This window comes from Mustelus asterias, chromosome 13 (assembly GCF_964213995.1).
Source record: "Mustelus asterias chromosome 13, sMusAst1.hap1.1, whole genome shotgun sequence".
Classification (NCBI taxonomy): Eukaryota; Metazoa; Chordata; class Chondrichthyes; order Carcharhiniformes; family Triakidae; genus Mustelus; species Mustelus asterias.
In genome coordinates this window covers 61,409,985-61,436,156 of record NC_135813.1, presented here as the reverse complement: position 1 = coordinate 61,436,156, position 26,172 = coordinate 61,409,985, and the positions used below count along the sequence as shown (strand labels likewise).

Sequence of the window (26,172 nt, the reverse complement as noted above, 5' to 3'; positions counted from 1 at the left end):
GTGGACAGTGAAGAAAGTTATCTCTAATTGCAACGGGATCTTGATCAATTGGGCCAGTGGGCTGACGAATGGCAGATGGAGTTTAATTTAGACAAATGTGAGGTGATGCATTTTGGTAGATTGAACCAGGGCAGGACTTACTCAGTTAATGGTGGGGCGTTGGGGAGAGTTACATAACAAAGAGATCTGGGGGTACATGTTCATAGCTCCTTGAAAGTGGAGTCACAGGTGGACAGAGTGGTGAAGAAGGCATTCGGCATGCTTGGTTTCATCGGTCAGAACATTGAATACAGGAGTTGGGAAGTCTTGTTAAAGTTGTACAAGACATTGGTAAGGCCATACTTGGAGTACTGTGTGCAATTCTGGTCACTCTATTATAGAAAGGATATTATTAAACTGGAAAGGGTGCAGAAAAGAATTACTAGGATGCTACCGAGACTTGATGGATTGAGTTATAAGGAGAGGCTGAATAGACTGGGACTTTGTTCTCTGGAGCATAGGAGGCTGAGGGGTGACCTTGTAGAGGTCTATAAAATAATGAGGGACATAGACAAGGTAGATAGTCAATATCTTTTCCCAAAGGTAGGGGAGCCTAAAACTAGAGGGCATAGGTTTAAGGTGAGAGGGGAGAGATGTAAAAGTGTCCAGAGCGGCAATTTTTTCACACAGAGGGTGGTGAGTGTCTGGAACAAGCTGCCAGAGGTAGTAGTAGAGGCGGGTACAATTTTAACTTTTAAAAAGCATTTAGATAGTTACATGGGTACGATGAGTATAGAGGGATATGGGCCAAATGCGGGCAATTGGGATTAGCTTAGGGGTTTAAAAAAAAGGGCGGCATGGACAAGTTGGGCCGAAGGGCCTGTTTGTAGACTTCTATGACTCTATGACTCTATTACAAGAATAGTATGTGGAATGACAGAAAGGGAACCGTGACAAATAATCCCCACTTAAATGATGATGCAGGGGCTCCAGTAATAAAAGCAAAAGATTCTGGAGATAATCAGCAGATTGTTCAGCATCAGTACAGCAAAACGGAGACAGGAAGTCAACAAATGCGATAGGGTGAAGCACAGGAGTGATTAAATGACGGTGCAAGGCAACATGAAGTGAGAATGCGTCATTCTTTCTCCCCCCACAGATGCCGGCTGACCTGCTGAGTGTCTGCTGTATTTTCTGATTTTATTTTACATTTTCAGCGCCTGCGGTCAGGGCTGTAAAGTTGCAGCTTACTGCAAGCATGGGGTCAGAAACGGAGTTTCCTTCTCCTGAAACGGCAGCCGGGAGTAAACTATTGGCTCGTCATGTTCACCTTCTGTCTCAGGATCTGCTTTGCAGATGTTCACGGTTGAATAGTCCGCCTGTAAATGTAGAACAACGCATTAATGGTCCATATTTTTAATATATGGAGAATTTAGCAAGCCTTTATTTACTTTTAAAATCGTCATTAGTCTGCACGAAGTAGAACAAATTCCTCGTGGGCGTGACTTCAAATGGACCACAAAGTAGTGGTAAGTAGATTCACACTATATTCATCGACTTTTGAAACATTGTCTGCCAGTAACTCACTAAACAAGTGCTTCGTTAATTTTAATTGCCGCATCGTGGTTGTTGCATGAATTTGTAATCTCCATTAAGGGCCGTGTAACCAGATACCTGGCAGGATTCGCTACTTAATTCGAAATCTATGTTCATTGCTCAAGCCAACGCACCTTGGCTGTTGACCTATTGGGCGCGTTCCTTTCGACCAGCGGATCAGAATAAACGATCTCTAAATTGGGCGAGGTTTCTTTCATTCTTGCAGAACAAACGGTCGCATATATTGTTCGATCCACTCTTGAAGTGTCCTGGAAAGAATCAGCAATACGAATAAAGGCGCTAACGATTAGTGCGATAGACATTTACTGGCGACCAGTCTGATATTTTTGCCGAAGATGATGCAATGTTAAGTTTGTAATATTATTTTACATAATCGAATGATAAAAACGGTGCTAATTAAAATAGTGTGAAGTTAACTGTAGTACATGATTAACAATTGAGATAAAAAGTGTACACCTCTGGTCTCTACTCTCTTGCTGACTCATCCCTCATTTTCTCTCATTTTATTTTCTCTTCCTGTTTTATCCACACTACGATGTCAAAGCTCTCGTGAGACCTCCTCTTGCATCGTCTCAGGTGCCTATATCCCGTCCACAAGCTCATGTTTCACCCTGCCTAGTCCACCCGTTGAAATCCTCCCTAAACGCCTGTCTACTCCCTTCATCACATCAGGGAATTGCGCCTGGGGGATCGTGATAACTTCCGCAAAAAAAAATCACTGGTGCAGAACTCAACTCCTCCTATTTTCACCCTTTTTTAAAGTCAGATATCTTCCTTGGGACGTTGGCCATTTGAGTTAGAATGACATGATACCAGGCCATGTTTCAATCTTCAATGCACTGTCCACGAAGCGCTCATGAATTCTGATGTTCAGACATAAATGAAAACTATTGCTTTCCTCCTTGCTGGGGTTGTTTCCCCCTATTTACAGTTTTAGCTCGTCTTGCAATTTATTTTCCTCGTTTTTAGGAACTCCTGCTTCATGGCCTTCGATCCTCATCAGGTGATAAACCCCAAATCACAAAAATTGTGGATTTGATCCGAACACGATTCTACTTTGATTAAATAATGTCACATTTCAAAGCAAAATAAAAGTGAACGACCGAACAATGGAAGAAAAGATCTGTGATTACGGTTAAATCCTAATAAAAACATTCCCGTGCGTTTTACTTCCCCGCCAGACTAATGCCCCAAGTGTAGGACATGATACAACTGCTTTTTACAGGTACAGTACCTCTGGGATGGTCTCGGTAGACTGGGCGCTGTATTCAACTAATTGCTTTCCTGGAATGACAAAACAACGGAAAATGACAACATGTCAAAGATTCCTGTTGTGCCAAATCTGTAACTAAACGAAAATCAGGGAGAAGAAAACAGAATTTGGTGCATTGCATCGCTCTGAAACTGAGAATGTGTCTCTGTGTTATCGTCAACAGAATCTTTTATAAACTAGAAACGCAAGCATTTTTTATCCAAAAACGATACAAAACATGGAGCAACGTTACTTTGAGACCTGAATTAAGATCATTTTTACTCAATTGTAAATGAGTGGAATGAGTGCACAATGGTTAAAGACTGTAACTCACGGAAGGACAGTTATACTAGATTTATCTTAGAATCAATGCGATTTACAAGGCGTTAAGAGACAATATTTTCAACGAATAGTATTTGAGAAAGCGACTAAATGCATTTATGCTGTTATACTGTTATTTGGGCTGTTATGCTAGCGATATATCTCTATTTGGACCAGTATCTACACTATACACCCTTATCTACAGGATAAGGACAAGTCAAGATACCTGTAATATTACAGATAACACGGCCGACCATACACAGGACAATTATAGCAGCGTTGGATCACATATAGTGCAATGCTATTCACACCGAAACACCTAACCCAGTCCAGCTGTACGCAAACGCTGCAATATTAATGTACAAATTGTGCATAAGGAGAAATAAGAATTCTTACAGTTGCAAACCATTGGAACAGATGGTCCAAAGCTATGATTTGGAATTTAGTGTAAATAAATATAAGCTAAATTGGAATAAAAATAAGACAAATGTGGAGATCATTAATCGGTCTAATTTTACCACGACCGTGAAACCATGGAGCCAGGTAGGCGCAGTACCTTTTATGGGGAAAAAACACTCGACTTCCAGGGAGTAACCAGGCCCCATTTTAACATGTGTATTAAAATAATACAATTGGACACGTGGTAAACGTTTAAATGATCCACAAAAGGTCATTCATCTACAATCCTTGAAAAAGAAAAGTGCTTGAGCGCAAATATTTTCCAGTTATTGACGGGACAAGTCGAACAACCTATTCTAACCATGTGTATATTGCTGTATCGGGTTGGACAGATAGACAACTTGATTAAACATGGAAAATAGAAGCAGGAGTAGGCCATTCGGACTTCGAATGGCCTGCTCCGCCATTTATTTTGATCATGGCTGATTATCAAATTCAATGCCCCGATTCCGCCTTTCCCCTCGTATCCCTAGATCCCGTTAACTATATCTAACTTAGACATCTACAATGCAGAAGGAGGCCATTCGGCCCATCGAGTCCTGCACCGATCACAATCCCACCCTATCCCCGTAACCTAGTGTCCCCCTCACACTAAGGGGCAATTATAGGATGGCCAATCCACCTAACCTGCACATCTTTGGACTGTGGGAAGAAACCGGAACACCCAGAGGAAACACATGCTGATATGGAGAGACCGTGCAAACAGACAATGACCCAAGCGCCGCTGGGCGGCGGAGGTCCCCGCTGGAGGTCCCTCTATGGAGGGATCTCCCCCAATTACGTCGGGGACCTGGGGTGGAGGGTGATGCATGCAGCAGTTCCGCACAACGGTAGGATTCACTGGTTCACGGGCTCCGAAGACTGCCCTTTCTGTGGCCTTGTGGAGTCCCTGGACCATGTCTATGTTGTGTGTCTTAGGCTGCACTCCCTTTATGTTTTCCTGAAGAACCTTTTGTTGATGTTTTGTCTGCACTTCAGTCCCACGCTCCTGATCTACGGACACCCGGTGCGGAGAGGGGAGGGTCAGGATGGCGACCTCCTCGTGAACCTGCTCCTGGGCCTGGCGAAACGCGCCATTTACCAGTCCAGGCAGCGGGCGATCGAGGGGGCTGTCCATCCTGACTGTCTGCCCCTCTACCGCGGCTACGTTCACGGCCAGGTGTCCCTGGAGAGGGAGCATGCGGTGTCCACGGGCGAGGTTGACGCTTTCCGCGCCCGCTGGGCACCGCAGGGGTTGGGGTGCATTATTGACCCTAATAATCACATTTTAATTTGATGTTTTTAAGTTTCCTTTGTACTTTGATTTCTGTTCGGGCTGTTCCCCCTCCTTTTTGGGGAGCTGCCCCTTTTACTTTGTCCTGATTTAATCTGAGTTTGTTTACTTGGTTTGGTTTGACCTAAAAAAAAAGGACAATGACCCAAGCCGGGAATCGAACCCGGGTCCCTACTGCTGTGAGGCAGCAGTGCTAACCACTGTGCCACCGTGACCTCCGACTTCATTTTGAAATATCCAGTCTGAGGGTGCAGTTTTGGACAGCTCAATCTATTTTCATTTAGCAAAGGAAATTGGGTTAAAATCTAGGTCTTAAACTGCCGAGACACAGATATAATGGAAATGTAAGCGACCATGAGCCGAGAAGTGGAAGACACGAAGGACTATTTAAAGCGCAGAGCACGCGAACAAACTCCAAGGAAAAAGGGAACTTAAAAAGGGCAAACAAACATCTGCTGAGGGTAGGAGTGAGGGTTACAGGTACACATAGTAATACGGACATAGGTAAGGATTATCCTGTGATACACGACAGCTGATGCGCTTTTGTAAGCAAGAGAATGTCACTATTGTTTAAATAGTGGGTATGACCAGAGATTGCGAATTGAATCTTGGGTATACTGCATTGGGTAATTCTTTTAGGTGAATTAGGCCAAAGTAGAACTTTAAAAATTAAATTAGGATCTGTAGAATTTCATGTGTTAAACTGATTTTTTTCACTGATAAATGTTATGAAAGCTATACTGCAAATATAAATCTTGATAAATTCTGGTTACCACATGAAAGTCTCCATCAATACATTCCAGCAGCATCTCTCTGTGATTCGGTATCATTTTATGTCCAAGAACAACATAGTGAAAAGACACACCATGATATTAATTGATGAGATTGTTTGATATTTATAATGAAAGTTGTATAATCACACACCTAACGGTGCCAATGAAAGTATAATACTCACGTTTCGTTTTCCAGCGGAATATAGCCACGAGCAAAATACCGCATAAATTTACTAATAGAAAAATCAGCAGATAAGACCACGAATGTTTGTTTCTCCAGGAATTATGTTCTATAAAATAAATTTGTACATATTTAACACAATTGGAAGTAAAAAATCTCTGCCAAGCAATATATCCTTCGACTTACATGATTTGAATTGAGAACATGCACAAGAGAAATTATTGCCATTGCATCTCTCACTGTGAGATAACCCCAGGCATGTATTTCTTAATGGGTTCCTTTACAATATATCCTTTAATTACATGGTTCAAACGCAGAGTATAACACCGGGGCTTTGAGGTTCCGCTGGGATGTTAGCCTGTATTTCCCCTCTCGGCTGCTTTGCGGACGTGTTATCCTATTTAAAATTAAAAGATTTATTCCAAAAATTCTGACCGACGAAGTTGCAGCAAGTTGAGTGTTGATCATCCAATATCGTAATTGGACAGCCATAATTCAAGTTTGCTGCCGACTGTTCGTCTTCATTTGAGGCGGATAGAAATGAAGAATACGGGGCAGGATTTTGGAGAGATAATTTAACGGACACATTAATTCTTATTGGTTTGTGACACCAATTGCTTATGTTAGGGTTGTTTCCCCTGAAAATACTTGTGGAGCCACAATCAGGTAAATAGCATAAGGTCAACAATGACCTCAGTAAAACCCAACATTCCAAGTTATGTTCTGAAAATATCAACACAATTATGGATTAAATATAGTTCTGCTTGTTTACGACCACATATTTACACATGATGGATTCGACATTCTTCTCCATCTTAGTTTAGAGATCACAACTTCCTCCGAGGGATATCAATGGGAATCTCAGATCTATTGGGGTGGATGACCACTTGTCACCAACACAGTTACTCTCCAAACTTAGAATGAAGTTTTGACAGTCACAATTCCCTCACGGGCCGAGGAGGTGGTGCAAATCCTGATTTCGAAATGAAATTGCGAGGAACAGAATAATTGTTGGAAAGGTACTATCTAACCATTTACAACTTGATGTGGAAATGATGAACGGGACTGTAATAAATATCAGAACATACGTTTAGGCTAAAATGCTGCTGACACGCTAACCGCATCTCTGCGAATTACTGAATCAATGCGAAGTAAAATTGTAAATAAAACAGAAAATGCTGGAAAAACTCAATAGGTCTGGGGGCATCTGAGGAGAGAGGAACAGAAGAGTCCCTATGACTCTGAAAAAGAGTCATACGAATTCGAAACAATTGTCCAACTCTGTTTCTCTCTCCACAGATGCTGCTTGACTGATGATTTTTTCCAGCACTTTATGTTTATATTTCTGCAGTATTTTGCTTTCATTGAAGTACACTTGGATGCAAATTATCCACATTTATTCACTGAAACCAGTTGCATTTTGAACATATCCAGATTTCCAGCATCCGTAGTATTTTGCTTTTATTGAAGTACAATTGGATTCAGATTGTCCATATGTATTCACTGAAACTAGTTGCATGTTGAGCATATGGAGGGAAGGTGGGATCAGGATATGGAATTTAATGATCAGCTATGATCAAAATGAATGTCAGAACAGGCTCGAAGGGCCGAATGGCCTACTCCTGATTCTGGTTTGTATGTTACCATCACATCACTAATAAGGACTTGGTCATGAATGTAGTGATGTGATGGATTGATCAGTTAGTCTCAGTAATGGTGACCATGAAACCTATCGTTGATTCCTGTAAAAAGAACACTTGTTTCACTGATGTTCTTTAAGGAACGACATTTACCTTGCTGACCTGCTCTGGACTACATGTGACTCCAGACCCACAGCATTGTGGTTGACTCTTCTTAACTGCCCTCTGCAATGGCCTAGCAAGCCACTCAGTTCAAGGGCGATTAGGGATGGGCAACAAATGCTGGCCTTGCCATAGCGACCCATGTTCCATAAAATAAGAATTAAAAACAAATACTGCCACATTTTGAAACATATAAAACAGGGCCTACCTGTAACTGTCAAATTGCTTCCATTCCCCTTCATACTTTCATTGGACGGTGCGCTGAGAATCATGAATTCACAATAATATACGCCGCTGTCTCCCACCTGAAGTTGGGTCATGAATATCTGGGATACATTTCGATTTTGGTCATTTGTATGTACCACTTGAATTGATCGATTTCCCTTGTAATTGCCCACGTAAAAAATATAGGTCTGATTAGTTTGATGTATTGTTTGGTGGATCCAGTTGACTTCAAAGTCCTGAATTTCAGCAGCAGAATACTCACAGGTCAAATTTGCTGTACCCCCTTCGGTCACAACGAGAACATCTGGGCTCTGGACAATCCGAATCCCTTCAGCGACACTCAGCATCCAGACTGGCCAGAAACTCGACATGTGAATCCATATTAATGTCAGGGTTTTCATGTTAAGGAGACGACACCGGAGAACACCAGTATTAAGATTTGTAAGAGTCAACAGAGGTTGAGACACTCGTCTTCTGTTCATCTTTCTCACGGCTCCATGCGGATGTGGGGCGTGGGGAGTTTGCAGATAACCCGCCGCCGCCGCTTGTTAGTTACGCGTGGGTTTTGAAGCACAATACTGCTGCTGAGTATTATCAGATAAACTGATGCCCACCGCAAGGAGCAACGTTGAAAGTTGTGATATCCAGCACCGACTGCTGCAGTGCAGAAAGATAATCAAAGAGGCTTTGATTCCTCTCCTTTACCCTTCACATTCAGCCCTGGTTAATTGTTGCATGATTGATAAGTTCCAATTGGTCCAAACGCACCTAGAGAAAGATTGAATGAAAGGCCAAAATAAATCCAGTTTAACGAAAGGTAATTTTTTTCCATAATTGTCGGTAAAATCAAAATTAATTGCTGCGTCGAATTGAAACTACGAAAGTCCTCCCTTTGTGAGTAGATGAATAAATATAGATTCTGGTGGGAGATAAGCCCAGAGAGGCGGTTTGGAACATTCCGCTCAATGACAATGCATTACTCCTCTCAGTTCCTGCCAGTCACACAGACAGTAATGAAGGGTTAATGCCGGCGGGGGGGGGGGGGGGGGGGAGGGGGCACGCAGTAGCTGGTACAAGAAAGTGAGCCTCGAGAATACATCTGCCTTCAGGATAATTGTGGAACAGTGACCATATCTGAATTGGAGTCTCTGCGTTCCTCTTTTCCCCCAGCTCCCCACAGATACGATTTCGTTGTCGGGGTCCGCGGGTGTGAACAATACCATTAGAGTATTTTTTTGCGGTCTGGTTCTATTTCTTTCAAGACACCTGGTATGCGGTTATGCCACTTTCTCCCGGCTAGGGCGCCACACTCATCTTCGTGGTCAAAGAAATGAAACTTTCCATTTTGCAACTTGGACCATTCGAGCATTCATGGGGAGTCTCAAGGGAACTACAATGATATGGTAAGCTATGGAAGTTCTAAACTGGCATTGCTGCCCTCAGTGAGAGAACCACCTACCTGGAAAGGGACAGCTGAAGGAACAAGCTGGGGAGGAAAACATAGGAGCAACCCTCCTGTGCATGCACATGAATTGTTAGACGCACTCAGAGCCTCTGGCAGGATCCCTGAAGAGAGAAACAGTTCTGAGCCGAATAAGGCTTATTTTTAAAGAACGTTTTCAGAAAGTAGTAACTGGATGGGTTTTTAATCCGTCGGAGCAGAAGAGGAAGAAGAAAAGGAAAAGTTTGGGATAGAGCGGGAGGGCTGAAATAACAAGGTTAAAAATGAATAGCAATGGTTGCACTAAAGTGACAGATCATTTGAATACAAGCAAAATGCTGCAGATGCTGGAAATCTAAAATAGAAATAGACGGCATGGTGGCACAGTGGTTAGCACTGCTACCTCACAGCGCAAGGGGCCCGGCTCGATTCCCAGCTTGGGTCACTGTCTGTGTGGAGTTTGCGCATTCTCCCCGTGCCTGCGTGGTTTCCGCCGGATGCTCCGGTTTCCTCCCAAAATGCGGGTTAGGTGGATTGTCCACGGTAAATTGCCCCTTAGTGTCAGGAGGGCTAGCTAGGGTAAATGCATGGGGATAGGTATTGGGTGGGATTGTGGTCTGTGCACCCAATGGCCTCCTTCTGCACTGTATGATTCTGTGAAAATGTTGGAAAAAAATCTCCGCAGGATTGACAGCGTCTGTAGAAAGAGAAACAGAATAAATGTTTACACTCTTTCTCTCTCCACAGATGTTGCCTGGCCTGCTGAATTTTTCCAGCATTTCCTGTTTTTATTTGAGACAAATCATTTATCCAGAGTGAGTGTAAATGTCAGAATAATTAACAGCCCTGCCCAAAATCAAAAACACAGAAATACGATTCAAATTGGCACCTGGCAGAAAAAAATGAAAGGCAAAATGGGAGGCGGAGTTTATGGTCTGAAATTGTTGAACCCAATGTTGAATCCAGAAGGTTGTAAAGTGCTTAATCGGAGGATGAGGTGCTGTTCGTCGATCTGGTGTTGAGCTTGGCTGGGGCAATGCAGCAGGCCCAGGGATGCGAGTGTGAGAGTTGAATTAAAATGGCAAACAAGAGCTTTGAATCATACTTGTGGCTTGGAGGTGTTCTGGAAAGTGGTCACGAAATGTATGCTTGGTCTCCCCAGTTATAGAGGAGACCACAGTGGGGGCAGTGAATGCAATATACTAAATTGAAAGAAATACACTTAATCATTGCTGCACACCTGGAAGACATGTTTGGGATCATGGAGGAGAGAGGAGATAAAAGGTAAGCTGATTCACCTGCTGTGAGTGCATGGGAAGGTGCCATGGGAAGGGGGTCAGGTGTTGGGTGTGGCATTATTGAGGAGTGGATCAGAGTATCATGGATGGAATTGTCCCTTTGAAATACTGAAAGGGTAGAGGTCGTAGCATCGCACCAGAGATGGTGGAAATGCCTGAGGATGATGGTTTGAATGGGGCAGCTGTGCAGTGTGAAACAAGGACAAGGGAAACCATATTGTGGTCATGGGAAGGAGAGGATGTTGTGATTGTAGAAGTATGGGAAATGGGGCAGCTATGGTTGAAGACCCTGTGAACCCTGACAGTAAAGGGAAACCTTCGCTGGAGGAAATAGGAAGACATATCAGAAAGACTGTAGCGAAAGGTAGCTTCATCAGAACAGATTTGATGGAGATGAGAAATTGTGGGAATTGAATGGAGTCCTTACAGGAAACAGGGTGTTATGATGGCCATGAAGGCAACAGGCCATCATCAATAGATCTCTCCTTAGGCTTCATGGAGTAGGAGCTGCCTTATTGAGCAAGAGGAGGCTCGCCCAATGGGGAGCAGCCAGCAGGGGTTTTTATAGCTGTTACTCTACCCGGGCCGTTGTTTTAGGTCCCGAGGTGAAGACTACCTGACTGTAAGTCACAGGCGTGATCCTTTCCTTCGATGCACAATAAAAGGTGTTGGTGATGGGAAACTGGCATTTGGCTGAATTTTAATACAGGGTCTGAGGAAGTGTTAATTGAGGTAGCTGTGTGAGTTCATGAGCTTGTAATAATTAATAGACAACCCATACCCAGAAATGATGACAGAGAAGTTGAGGAAGGGAAGGGAAATGCTGGAGATGGATCATATAATGTGAAAGAAGTGTGGAAGTAGGAAGCAAAATTGATGAAGTTTTCCAACCCCAGCACAATATACTCATAATGCACTGAAAAAGAGTTGTGGGAGGGGGGCTGTGTAGGACTAGAGCAAGGAATGTTCTACATACTCTAAGAAAAAGACTGGCATAACTAAGACCTATACGGGTGCCTACTCCAATACCTATTATTTGGAGGAGGTGAGACAACTTACAGGAGAAATTATTCAATGAGGGAATGGGTTCAGCCAGATGGAGGAAATTGGCAGTGGTTGTGGACTGGTTGGGCATCTGTTTAATGAAACTTGCAATTAGGCACTGTACAAACTCATCACTCAATACTGAGTTCAACAATTTCAGACCATGAACTCTGAATTCCATTTTGATTCTTATTTCCATCTTGTGCCAGTTTGAATCTTGTGTTTGTGTTTTCTTTTGTGGACAGAGCTTTGCATTTTCTGGCATTACGCTGACTCTGGACAAATGCTTTGTTCCTTTACTTGCAACCATTGCTACTCCCTTTGCCTTTTGTTTCACGACATCAAGTTTATTTATTAGTCACAAATAAGGCTTACATTAACACTGCAATGAAGCTACTGTGAAATTCCCCTCGTCGCCACAGTCCAGCACCTGTTCGGGTCAATGCACCTAACCAGCATGTCTTTCAGAATGTGGGAGGAAACTGGAGCCCCCGGAGGAAACACATGCAGACACGGGGATAACGTGCAAACTCCACACAGACAGTGGCCTGAGCCGGGAATTGACCCGAGCTGGGAATCCCTGGCGCTGTGAAGCACCAGTGCTAACCACCGTGCTACCATGTTGCCTTTGTCATGTAATGTCTTCTGTCCTCTACCCTCCTCCTTCCTCCTTTTGACATCATATAACCCATTACATTTTTACTTTACAATTCTAATGAAAAGTCATATTTGACTTGAAATGTTAACTTTGTTTCTCTCTCCTCAGATGTTGGCAGACATACTGAGGGTTTCTGTTTGTATTTCAGGTTTCTAGCGTCCACAGCATTGTGTTTATTTCTCATGTCCCGAGCATGGGTTTTGTAATTTGCAATAAGATCTTGGCTGCACTGCCAGAATCCCCCAATTTGATAAATGAATGACTCAGGGTATTTTACCCACAGCTCAATGTAGCCAATATGCTGCCATAATCAACGCTTGTGCCACCATCCTTGACTCCAATGAAGATTTTAAGGAAAAGTTCTATTCTGACCTTGATGGAACCTTTAGTGTCATCATCCTTCTGGGGAACTTAAATGCCAGGCTTGTCCGTGATTCTGGTATCTAGAATGGAGCCATGGGGAACAACGGAGTTGGAAAAGCCAATGCAAATGGCTCAGCATGTTCTCATTAAAACAAGTAGTCTTTTCTACCAGAAGTACAAATACTACACCATATGGAACTATCCTGAATCAAAACAGGTCCACAGCAGACGCCACCTCCCTGGCCCTGCACTCAACCCTGGAACACCAATTTATTGACTATAGTTCTGCCTTCAACACCATTATTCCTACGAAATTAATCTCCAAACTCCGTGGCCTGGGCCTCAACTTCTCCCTCTGCGACTGGATCCTGAACTTCCTAACCCACAGACCACAATCAGTGAGGATAGGCAATAACACCTCCTCCACGATCATCCCCAACATCGGTACCCCACAAGGCTGTGTTCTCAGACCCCGACTATACTCCTTATACATCTATGACTGTGTGGCCAAATTCCCCTCCAACTCGATTTTCAAGTTTGCTGATGACACCACCTTAGGGCGGCACAGTAGCACAGTGGTTAGCACTGCTGCTTCACAGCTCCAGGGACCTGGGTTCGATTCCTGGCTTGGGTCACTATCTGTGTGGAGTTTGCACATTCTCCTAGTGTCTGCGTGGGTTTCCTCCGGGTGCTCCGGTTTCCTCCCACAGTCCAAAGATGTGCGGGTTAGGTTGATTGGCCATGCTACAAATTGCCCCTTAGTTCCTGGGATGCGTAGATTAGAGGGATTAGTGGGTAAAATATGTAGGGATATGGGGGTAGGGCCTGGGTGGGATTGTGGTCGGTGCAAACTCGATGGGCTGAATGGCCTCTTTCTGCTCTGTAGCGTTTCTATGATTTCTATGATTTCTAGTGGGTCAGATCTCAAACAATGATGAGACAAAGCACAGGAATGAGGTAGAGAATATGGTGAACTGGTGCGGTGACAATAATCTCTCCCTCAATGTCAACAAATTGAAGTCATTAACTTCAGGAAGTGTAGAGGAGAACATGCCACTGTCTACAGCAACAGGGATGAAGTAGAAAGGGTCGAGAGCTTCAAATTTTTAAATGTCCAGATCACCAACAACCTGCCCTGGTTCCCCCCCCCCCATGCCAACACTATAGTTAAGAAAGCCCACCAACACCTCTACTTTCTGAGAAGACAAAGGAAGTTTGGCATGTCTGCTATGATTCTCACCAACTTTTACAGATGCATCATAAAAAGCATTCTTTCTGGTTGTATCACAGCTTGAAATGGCTCCTGCTCTGCCCAAGTCCACTAGAAACTACAAAATGTCATGAATGTAGCCCAATCTATCACGCAAACCAGCCTCCCATCCATTGACTCTGGCTACATTTCCCGCTGCGTCGGCAAGCAGCCAGCATAATTAAGGACCCCACACACCCCGGACATCCTCTCTTCCACCTTCTTCCATCGGGAAAAAGATACAAAAGTCTGAGGTCACACACCAATGGACACAAGAACAGCTTCTCCTCTGCTGCCATCAGACCTTTGAAAGGATCTGTCTCTCATTAAGTTGATCTTTCTCTACACCCTAGCTGTGACCATAACACTACATTCTGCACTCTTTCATTTCCTTCTCTATGAATGGTATGCTTTGTCTGCATAGCTCACAAGGAACAATGGTTTTCACTGTATCCCAATACATGTGACAATAATAAATCAAATCAAAATCAAATCAAAACATTGGCATCTCATGGATTATATCATTATTTGTGTCAATGATGCAAGTGATGTCTATTATTTGATGCACATGGAGCACTGGTGCTTGCTGGATAGATAATCGTCTGTGCCAAAACCGAACTGACCACCATAAACATACAATATCTACAGTTAGTGGATGACTGCAGTGTTGTTTCCCATACTGAACCAGGTTTGAAAACCACACTTGATCTCTTCATGTCTGCATACAAAAAACTCATCTTCTCATTGAATGCTGCCAAAACAAACCAAAGAAATCCACTGACAGCTGGTGAGCCAAATAGTCCACCTCTCATATACGTTGAAGGAGAGACTCTGAAATATGTCGAGTACTTGCCATACCTTGGCAGCCACCTTGTTATAAAGACACCATTGATGAGGATATCCAACACCTGAGCAGCGGCACCAACTCATCTTCTTTAAACTATGTCAGTGAGTGTTTGACAACAAACACTCACCTACCCAAGTCGACAAAAGGCCTAGTGTGCTGAGCTGCTGTTTTCGCCACAATTGTGTACTGCAGTGAGACCTGGACTGTTTATTAGTAACACATGAGAGTACTAGATAAATTCCATCATGAATACCTCCTCCAGATTTATCTGTATCAGTGGAAGGATCGTCAAACAAAAGCTCGGGTCATTCTTGATGTCAGCTCCACAAGTTGTCAGGCAAAACCCGTGCAAAATCAACTTTTGGTGTACTAGATTGTTTCCAGATTGCTAAAGAGCATCTCCCCTGCTGTGTTTTGTCAATTCCTAAATGGCCAGCGTTCTATGGGAGGACAAAGAAAATGCTTCAAGGACACTCTGAAGCTCTCCTTCAAGCTGAGCAGCAATGACATTAATGTCTGGGCGAAACTTGCTGTCAATTGTTCAAATTAGCGACAACTTGTCCATCAAACTGCATCACAGTGAATCACACTATCTTCATGTTGAGGCAAAGTTGTTGGAAAGATGGAAAGCAAAGGTGCAAATGAACTCTGGACCATCTATAAACAATAATCTGGGAGATAATTAATAGCCACTTGGGAAAACATGAACTAATAAAAGAGAGCCAGGTGGGTGTGTTGATGTTCTGTAATACGTTTTGAGTAAGGGATAGGTGGGACAGGGTCAAAGGAAGGTCTATGATAGTGGCCTTAAGTCACCTTGACCACAATTCTTCATACCTAACAACTTGCAAGGATTCCATTCCACTTTCCCAGTTCCTCTGTCTCTGTTACATCTGTTCAAATTATATAAACTTCCACATCAGTGTTTGAGATGTCTTATTTTTTCTTTAACCGAGGATTTCTTCCAGCATTGTTGACAAGACCCTCAACCATGCCCACTATATTTCCTGCACTTCTGCTCCCACTCCTTCCTCTCCTTCCCAGAACCATGATAGGGTTCCTCTTGTCCTCACCTTTCTCCTCACCAGCCTTACTATTTAAAGGATAAATTTCTGTTCTTTCCACCACCTGAAGTGTGATTCCACCACCAAGATCATCTTTCCCTTCCCCTTGCAGCAATCTGTCGGGCCTGCTCCCTCTGTGATACCCTACTCTGTTCCTCCATACATCCAAAACCAATCCCCTTCTGACAGCATCTATCCATGCAGTTGCAGGAAATGTAACATTTGCCCCTTTATCTCCTATCTCCTCACCGTCCAAAGCCTAAACTCTCCAGATGAAGTAGTGATTTACATATACTTCTTGCAATTTAGCATGCTGTATTCACTGATCACAATGTGATCTCCTCTACAGTGGAGAGACCAAATATAGATTCGGTGACTGCTCTGTGGATCACATATGTTCAATCCACAAGCATGAGTTGACCTCCCAGTGGTCAGTCACTTCAATCCTGCACTTTGCTCCCATGCTGACAACCCTGTCCTTGGCCTGTTGCACTGTTCCAGTGAAGTTCAATGCAAACTTGAAGAATAGCACCTCGCCTTTCAGTTATGCACTTAATGGCCTTTTGGTCTCAAAATTGAGTTCAGCAACTTCAAAGCACGACTCTGATCCCAGTTTGTTTCCTTCACTTTGTATGTTTTGTTTTTTTTCTCTTATTTTTGCTTTCAGGCAATCGCACCCTAGGCACATATTTAGTTTCTTTGTTTTGTTTTGCCCCATCTCTATTCTCTTTGACCCAGTAAGATTTAATTTACTCTCTCCTGTCTTTCACCCTATCACAGACACACCTTTTACCCTTGCCCCACCCAGGTCTTACTCAAAACGTGTTACAACACTAACTTTTCCCAGTACTGATGAAAGGTCCTTGAACTGAAACGTTAACTGCATGTCTCTCCGCAGAGAGGATTTCCAACATGTTCTGTTTTCATCGTTAGTTCTGTCCTTCGACAAGAAATTGAATTTATCAAGGAATCCATTCTTGTAATTAAATTACTAAAACAATGCACTCTTACTACAGTTTTAAATATCTACATATTCTTTTACATGCTATGCTTATTGCTGGTTAGAACAACATTTATTGCCATTGCCTAATTGCAGTTGAATAGGTGGTAGCGAGCTGCCTTTCTGAACTATTGCAGTCCATGTGGTATAGTAAGAAGTCTCACAACAACAGGTTAAAATCCAACAGATTTATTTGCTATCACAAGTTTTCGCAGCGCTGCAGCTTCTTCAGGTGGCTCACCTGGTGAAGGAGGAGGGCTCTGAAAGATCGTGATACCAAATAAACCTGTTGGACTTTAACCTGGTGTTGTGAGACTTCTTACTGTGCCTACCTCAGTCCAACGCCCGCATCTCCACATCATGTGGTATAGGAACAGTGCTGTGAGAGAGTGAGTTCCAGGATTTGATAGAGTGACAGTGAAGGGACGAATTCAGGATGTTGACTTCGAGGGAGCATGCATGTTGTGATGTTCCCATGCGTCTATTGCTCCCCTTGTCCTTCTAGGTGATAGAGGTTGCAGGTTTGGAAGCTGCTTCCGAAAAATCCTTGGTGATTGCAATACAATGTGTTGTAAACACCTAATCAAATTTCCACATGGTAACCGTTCATATCGGTCTCGTGTTTGTGTGAATTATTTTACATTCTGTGCTGCTTTTCTACAGCGCTCTCTGTTGGACTCATGAGTCTGACTTACAAAGAGCTCTGGTGTTCTCTGGTGGTGATGAACCACATTGCATCAATGGAGAAAAGCATTTTCCACCATCACACGTACCACTTTGTTGTATGGGTTAATTGCGGTTAATCAAGGGTTACGGGAAAACTGTTATTCAATTTCCAGATAATTCAAAACACTAAAATTCTCTGATGTTACAATGCAAACAATTTGAAAGTTTGAATCTGCTGCTGTCAATGTATCACAGCCAGAGTTCAGGTGCTGGGCAGGCTGGGCTCAAACTGGATCAAGAGGAGCTACTGGAAAGCCTGGCTGTATGCAAACTGGACAAACTACCAGGTTCAGTTGGGAGAACATAGCACCGCAATATTGGTGGATATTGACAGAATTCCAACATGCATTGCAAATCGTAGACTACCGAATTCCCCAAAGCTGGCAGTAGTCTAAGAACTCACTGCTCCTGTGCTATCTCTATCGATTTGCCTGAATTCCATCGAGGACCAGAAACTAAAAGCCTAAATTGTTTATTAGATACATGATTATTTTTTGCTTTAATTTTCACAAATATCCTATAAACCGTTTCTCTTGAGGGAATGAGAGAAGGTGCGGTATAATACTGAAAATGTAGGAAACAAAACTCTTGTAAATCATTGAAATATTTTGGATAAAACACACGATGTGCTGGAGGCACTTATCGGACCACTCAGGATCTGCATGGAGACAGACTGATTGTGACATTTCCGGTGTGCAACCTTAATCATGAATTAGCCTTCACATTATAACGGATTACATGTGCTGCTTCGGATTTTTATTTATTTATTCAGGGCTAAGAGGCAGATTTTAATACATTGTTGCACAAATGTAATGGACGTGTTTACAATTTAAAACATACACGACACAAGCCAGCAAAATCTCTCTGGTTTTTTTCAAAAAGATGTCTGCAGCAACATCAAAGCAGATATTTCATTGAGCGAGTCTAAAGACAAGAAACAGTGGCGAGTTCTTTTAAACAGCAATGCAGATAAATTGCAGGGTTACAACAATACATGTCTTTCTTCATCATATGCAGTTTGAACGCCTGATACTTTGCTCGAGTGTGGACCCTAGAGTCTCGTGCTTAACCCCGCAGGAATAAAGCTCGTGTGAGTTCCACTCGGAGGCGGACAGGGTCAGGTAAGTGCTCACACTGTAGGTCTGGTCAGAGTCCTGTAAGGTTGAACTGGTCTGGATGCCCGCCTCTCTGACTTTGCCGTCCACACTCCACACAAGTTGCACGGAATCGGGGTAAAAATTATTCACCAAACACACCAGCGTCGCCTGGTTTGCCACTGCAATCTGCTTCTCCGATGGTGGAAGAAGCGAGACTGTGGGATTAGCTGGTTGACGACCTGAAAGGGGAAAAATAGAGTCGCATTAATTCTGAATTAATTTACATTAGCCAATGTATTTGAATTGTAAAATGTTTACCATATCTAAATAGGAATTGTGCCTGTGTGATGCTGAGTTGCAAAGTGTAAATGTTATACCTGCGCGTTGTCTTACATTTCCGAGAAATTGCATTTGGACACAAATATATCTGACGGTGTTTGAAAGCAATATAAAAAATCAAATTCCAGACTGGAAAGTTATTTTTTCGCTTAGAAAACCTTGCTAGAGATGGTCAGAGAACCTTGAAGTTGCTCTCGGATGCGGGGCATGGCGAGTAGGATAATAATACTCACCTGATGAAGGGACAGCTCTCCGAACGCTGGTGCTACCAAATAAACCTGTTGGACTTTAACCTGGTGTTGTGAGACTTCTTACATTGGGATAATAAACAGAGATTCCTTGATCATCCGACAGTAGTAACTTCCGAAAGGATATACTGGCACTGGTGGGGGTGCAGAGGAGATTCACTCGGTTGATTCCGGAATTGAGAGGGTTGGCTTATGCGGAGAGACTGGGACTATACTCATTGGAATTCAGAAGAATGAGGGGAGATCTTATAGAAACATATAAAATTATGAAGGGAATAAATAAGATAGAAGCAGGGAGGTTATTTCAACTGGCAGGTGAAACTAGAACTAGGGGGCATGGCCTCAAAATAAGAGGGAGCAGTTTTAGGACTGAGTTGAGGAGGAACGTCTTCACCCAAAGGATTGTGAATTTGTGGAATTTCCTGCCCAGTGACGCAGTTGAGGTTACCTCATTGAATGTTTTTAAGGCAAGGATAGATAAATTTTTGAACAGTAAAGGAATTAAGGGTTATGGTGAGTGGCGGGTAAGTGGAGCTGAGTCCATGAAAAGATCAGCCATGATCTTATTGAATGGTGGAGCAGGCTCGAGGGGCCAGATGGCCTATTCCTGCCCCTAGTTCTTATGTTCTTAGAATTCAGATGCACATAAACAAGTAACAGTAGTAGAGTAGTGAATTCCTGGAAACGTGGAAATAAAAGAGACTGTTGGGAAACACACAGCAGGTCAGGCAACATCTGTGGATGCTGCCCGACTTGCTAAGTGTTTTCAGCATTTAATGTAGATGAGAAGGACGCCCGGTGTAGATTCAGAAATACCTTGGAGAATTAGTTTACATTAACAATGAAGTTTAGGATTCGGGCAGTCATTATACAGAAAGAGGTTTCTCAGGACATTTTCTTTTGCCAATAACTGACGTTTTTCAATGTTCATCTTTGATTTTCTTAATTCAATAGCCAGACAGGGAAATATAAAGAAAAACAAAATCATAGAATCCCTACAGTATAGAAGGAGGCCCATCGAGTCTGTACCGACCACCGACCACAATCCCACCCAGACCTGGTGGATATATCTTCAATCTTCCCCCTGCTACACAGAGCACATTAAGGCGGATTTACTACAGCCCTGTTCAAGCAACAGCAAGAGTGCTTTGCTTAATTGGGAGACACCAATTTGTTTCAAATACGGTTAGAATTCACAGTAAAATTCAGAGATATTTCAGTAGCACACTCAACTAGGACTAGCGCTAACAAATATTCATTATGAACGAATAGATTAACTACAAAACTGACTCTCACCTGCATTATGCCTGTAATAATGGCATAGGTAGAATGCCAGGTAGAATGAATCTTCATTACTCAGAAATAGCGGGGAACAACGCAAACCCTTTACTGAGCCACAACTGATTGCCAGTATCATTGAATCAGAAGAGTGGTTACAGCACAGAAAGAGGCCACTCCGTCCGGAAATTCTGCTGCAGTATATCAGCCAGTTCCACTCCCCGCACTTTCCCCTTAGCCCTGCATTTGTCCCTGCAGGTGCCTATCCAACTTCCATTTGAAAGCCACGATTGATTCTGTCTCCAGCACATTGTCAGGCAGTGCATTCCAGATCCTTACCACTCCATGCAGGAATGCTGTACCTCAGGTCATTTTCGGTTCTTTCATAAATCTGTGCCCTTTGATTCTTGACCGTTTGACCAATGGGATCAATTTGTCTCTATGGTGACACAGGGGATTTTTGGAACCGAGTGCTTGAATTGGCTCTCCCACCTGTTGCAGTCTCCCTGAGGCACTCCACTCCCACCATTCCCCAGCTCCAATGGCTACTCACCTGGCAGCAGTGGAGAGTGAGTTAAGGGAATGGAAAGTGTGATTACACCTCAACATGGGACTGCAATAAAATTTTACAGAAGACAACACGGGGCGGCATGGTGGCACAATGGTTAGCACTGCTACCTCACAGCGCCAGGGACCCGGGTTCAATTCCCAGCTTGGGTTACTGTCTGTGGAATTTGCACGTTCTCCTCGTGTCTGTGTGGGTTTCCTCCGGGTGTCCCGGTTTCCTCTCGCAGCCCAAAGATGTGCGGGTTAGGTGGATTGGCCATGCTAAAATGCCACTTACTGTCAGAGGGACTAGCTAGGGCAAATGCATGGGGGTATGGGGATAGGGCCTGGGTGGGATTGTGGTCGGTGCAGACTCGATGGACCAAATGGCTTTCTTCTGCACTGTCGGATTCGAGATTCTATAACATGGTGGCACAGTGGTTAGCACTGCTGCCTTACAACGCCAGGGACCTGGATTTGATTCCCGGTGTGGGTCACTGTCTGTGTGAAATCTGCACATTCTTCCTGTGCCTGCGTGGGTTTCCTCCGGGTGCTCTGGTTTCCTCCCACGCTCCAAAGATGTGCTGGTTAGGTGAATTGGCCATGCTAAAGTCTCGCTCAGTGTACCCGAACAGGCGCCGGATTGTGGTGACCAGGGGATTTTCACAGTAACTTCATTGCAATGTGAATGTAAGCCTACTTGTGACTCATAAATAAACTTTACTTTAACTTTAAATGGTTCGGCCCCGGGATGCACGACCTGGAAGTGGAGTTGAGGATTAGTGTAGTAGATCAGCCAAGATCTCATTGAATGGCAGAGCAAACCCGATGGGCCAAATGGCCAACTTCTGCTCTTACCTCTTCTGGTGTGGTAGAGGCAGGTTAATTCGAAGTATTCAAGAGGGTATTAGATGATTACTTGAATAGAAACAACGTGCAGGGGAAACAGGGAGAGGTGTTGCACTAACTCATGATGCTCATTTGAAGAGCCAGTGCCTACACGATGGGCCAAATGGTTTCCTTCTGTACCGTAACAATTCTGTGAGGACCCACCGACCAACCTCTCAAGAGCCATCATCTGATCTTGTAGATTCATGTAAACACCTTTCCTCTGCACCCTATTCCCCACAGATAGTTTCAGCTAATATTCACATTGTTTTGGACCTTTAGGTGACCGCCAAATTTTGCGCTCGATGATTCTGTGGCGCTGCCGGTGGCATTCCTGTGTGCTGCCTAATGTCATTAATTTGATGGCAAACGCCGAGGGGACCTACTTATTGGCCGCCTTGCTTAAATTAAGCAAGCGAGCGTGCCATCAAAATGCACCGAGTCGGGACCAGGAATTGGTCCAGACGTCCGCCGGAAAATTGAGCCCAAGGTGCGCAGAAATGCGACCCACATTCCACAGTCTGTGCGCCATTGAATAACATGGGGCGGGTGGTTAGGATATTTCAGGATGGAAAGAGTCTTTTAACAGGCCGAAACATTGGTTTGATAAAAGCAAGCACTGCGGATACTGGAAATGTGAAATAAAAACAGAAAATGCTGAATAAACTCAGCAGGTTTGGCAGCATCAGAACCGTTCTGTAGAAGGATCGTGTACATCCGAAATGGGAACTCGGTTTCTCTCCAGGGATGCCGTCAGATTTTCTGCGTTTATCCAACTTTGGTTTGAACTGAGTTATGAGAAATTGGCTGGGCCCAGTTTCATTGTTAAAAAAAGCTATTTCTTCCTTTTCTATTTCCAACCGTCCAACACACCGCACAGCAAGATGGTGCTAAACTTACCCATATTGTCGATTATTGGGAAACAGGTGGTAGGATTCCAAAATAGGCTTCACAGGACTTTAGGATTCGACATATTAAGAGTATCAAATAAAGTTAAATATTGTATTGATATTTTATTTGCACGGTGACTTTTCCTTCTGCATAACCTGTATCTCCTAAAATCATTGCAGAACGCAGTGTTAGCCTGAGCCGCGTAATCTTACATCATGGGGCTTTATTAGCTATGGGGACATTCGAATATGCAATGAGATGAAAGGGAGGAGGTGTGGAATAGAGGGAAAGTTGGCCGATTGGATAGGTAACTGGCTGTCTGATCGAAGACAGAGGGTGGTGGTCGATGGAAAATTTTCGGATTGGAGGCAGGTTGCTAGCGGAGTGCCACAGGGATCAGTGCTTGGTCCTCTGCTCTTTGTGATTTTTATTAATGACTTAGAGGAGGGGGCTGAAGGGTGGATCAGTAAATTTGCTGATGACACCAAGATTGGTGGAGTAGTGGATGAGGTGGAGGGCTGTTGTGGGCTGCAAAGAGACATAGATAGGATGCAAAGCTGGGCTGAAAAATGGCAAATGGAGTTTAACCCTGATAAATGTGAGGTGATTCATTTTGGTAGGACTAATTTAAATGTGGATTACAGGGTCAAAGGTAGGGTTCTGAAGACTGTGGAGGAACAGAGAGATCTTGGGGTCCATATCCACAGATCTCTAAAGGTTGCCACTCAAGTGGATAGAGCTGTGAAGAAGGCCTATAGTGTGTTAGCTTTTATTAACAGAGGGTTGGATTTTAAGAGCCGTGGGGTTATGCTGCAACTGTACAGGACCTTGGTGAGACCACATTTGGAATATTGTGTGCAGTTCTGGTCACCTCACTATAAGAAGGATGTGGAAGCGCTGGAAAGAGTGCAGAGGAGATTTACCAGGATGCTGCCTGGTTTGGAGGGTAGGTCTTATGAGGAAAGGTTGAGGGAGCTAGGGCTGTTCTCTCTGGAGCGGAGGAGGCTGAGGGGAGACTTAATAGAGGTTTATAAAATGATGAAGGGGATAGATAGAGTGAACGTTCAAAGACTATTTCCTCGGGTGGATGGAGCTATTACAAGGGGGCATAACTATAGGGTTCATGGTGGGAGATACAGGAAGGATATCAGAGGTAGGTTCTTTACGCAGAGAGTGGTTGGGGTGTGGAATGGACTGCCTGCAGTGATAGTGGAGTCAGACACTTTAGGAACATTTAAGCGGTTATTGGATAGGCACATGGAGCACACCAGGATGATAGGGAGTGGGATAGCTTGATCTTGGTTTCAGATAAAGCTCGGCACAACATCGTGGGCCGAAGGGCCTGTACTGTGCTGTACTGTTCTATGTTCTAGATTACCATGCCATCTGCTGGTGATCAAATGATAAGATTGTTAGCACCCACACACACAACCCAACATTTCAAGTTGCAAATCCAGATCCTAATAGTCCGGGTCCAACTATAGTTGCTGAATTAGGGGGAATCACCAAGAAACAGTGATGGAAAATGACCCATTTAGTCCAACAATTGACGCAAACCTGCCTCCCATCCATTGACTCCGTCTACACTTCCCGCTGCCTCTAAAATCAGCCAGCGTAATCAGGGACTCCATGGACCCCAGACATACACTCTTCTACCTTCTTCCTCGGAAAGAGATACAAAGGTCTGAGGACACGTGCGAACTGACTCAAGAACAGCTTCTTCGATGCTGCCATCAGACTTTTGAATTGACCTGCCATATATTAATCTGATCTTTCTCTTCGCCCTATCTGTAACTGGAACACTATATTCTGCACCCTATCTTTCCTTCTTCTCTATGAACTCTATGAATTGTATGTTTTGTCTGTATAGTGGAAGAAACAATACTTTTCACTGTATCCCAATACATGTGACGATAATAAATCAAATCAAATATTATACAAGTCGGTATCGCCTTCCTTCTTATACTGTCACAGGACAGGGCTAACAAGGGGCACTAATTACATTGAAAGTGTGTTGAATGTGGACTTGTCCTAAATGGGATTTTGATTTTGAATTGAAAGGACAAGGAAAGTATCTGGGTATCTGGGCATCGTTTGACCAGTTTGACAGCAGGTTAATCTACACATTCCAGTTGTGCTTCTCAGGATGAACAATTTTGTTGAAAAATAAACACTTGACGCAAACTAAACTTTGCATTCAAATTCACAACCTTACAAGCAATTTGCTTCATGAAGCATACATATATCACTTACTCAGAACAGTCAGCCTGGTCCCGCTACCAAAATACCACCCACAGTGGTATGACGCCGTATAAAAACCGTTCCAACTGTGTAGCTGAGCAGAGGGTGGTCCATCGAAGCAGGAATTCATACTTGTTGGGTGAACAATAGCCTATTTTTTTTTTAAAAAACGTTACACTGCGAGTCTTATTAAGGCAACATTGTTGGCCCAGCTGCTAACCTCAATTTTAGTCGGCCATATAAATTCCGGCGCGAGTTCTGTGAAGAGTTTTGGTACTGAAGGAATCACCGGACCTGTCACCGTGTGAAGCCACTTTCTTCACTTGATAAACAGTAGTAATCACCAGCGTCCCCCAATTCCACGTTCGCGATGGTCAAATGTCCTACGTTTGTTTTTTCGTCTTCCAGGCCGGTAAATCTATCCGGGATACCGTCCCCTCTTTTATCGGTTCCATATAAGATAAACCTTGGGGCACTGCCACGCTTCTGATGGTACCAATTAACATATCTCTTTGACAGGCTGATTCCATGGACTGTACAGTTTAGGATCACGGTTTTCCCCGGTGTAGTGGACACGGATTCTGGTTGGATCAAGCTGATCTGCGTGCTGGTATCTGCAAATTTGATGAAACATGACATGATTAAAAATCAACCGACCAACGAAGAATTATAAAATGCAACACCAACACAGAACATTACATTCAGACCCAAATAATGCTTTGGATTAATATTTTGCTTAATTTGTTTTTACAATTCTCCACGCTGAAAAGATTATACATATCTCCCAGACACTTACACGCCAGACCAACTGTTAACGAGAGCAGAACAAGAGTAACCGCTGCCATTGTAAAGTTGCTGATGAATGCAAGAAATGTAATCTTTCGGATCAGTGGGTGCCGTGCTTTATATCAAAGGTTGGACAAATGAAATGCCAGCGATTATTAGGTATGTAAATATATTTTCCACTTCAAGCGTCCATTGGCCGACCGAGCAGCTTCCGGGTTCTGATAACCAATCGCGTCAGTCACACTGTTCCAAAGGAGGACTATTCAGATGATAGAATTGACCTTTT

General features: G+C 43.5%; 1 protein-coding gene and 1 long non-coding RNA gene across 2 annotated transcripts; both read right to left on the bottom strand.

Moving 5' to 3' along the window:
• Positions 1 to 1,709: 1,709 nt before the first annotated feature.
• Positions 1,710 to 5,969, bottom strand: LOC144503134 (uncharacterized). Its single transcript, XR_013499416.1, has 3 exons — positions 5,857 to 5,969; positions 2,831 to 2,880; positions 1,710 to 1,844 (listed from the first exon to the last, which is right to left on the bottom strand). It is a non-coding gene; the product is annotated as an uncharacterized LOC144503134 (long non-coding RNA).
• Positions 5,970 to 18,316: 12,347 nt separating this feature from the next.
• LOC144503133 (immunoglobulin lambda-1 light chain-like) lies at positions 18,317 to 25,952 on the bottom strand. The gene is made up of 4 exons (XM_078227645.1): positions 25,897 to 25,952; positions 25,412 to 25,714; positions 25,113 to 25,157; positions 18,317 to 18,908 (listed from the first exon to the last, which is right to left on the bottom strand). The coding sequence occupies exons 1-4, from the start codon at positions 25,943 to 25,945 to the stop codon at positions 18,580 to 18,582; spliced, it is 726 nt and encodes a 241-aa protein (XP_078083771.1). The 5' UTR covers positions 25,946 to 25,952; the 3' UTR covers positions 18,317 to 18,579.
• Between the last annotated feature and the right edge of the window lie 220 nt (positions 25,953 to 26,172).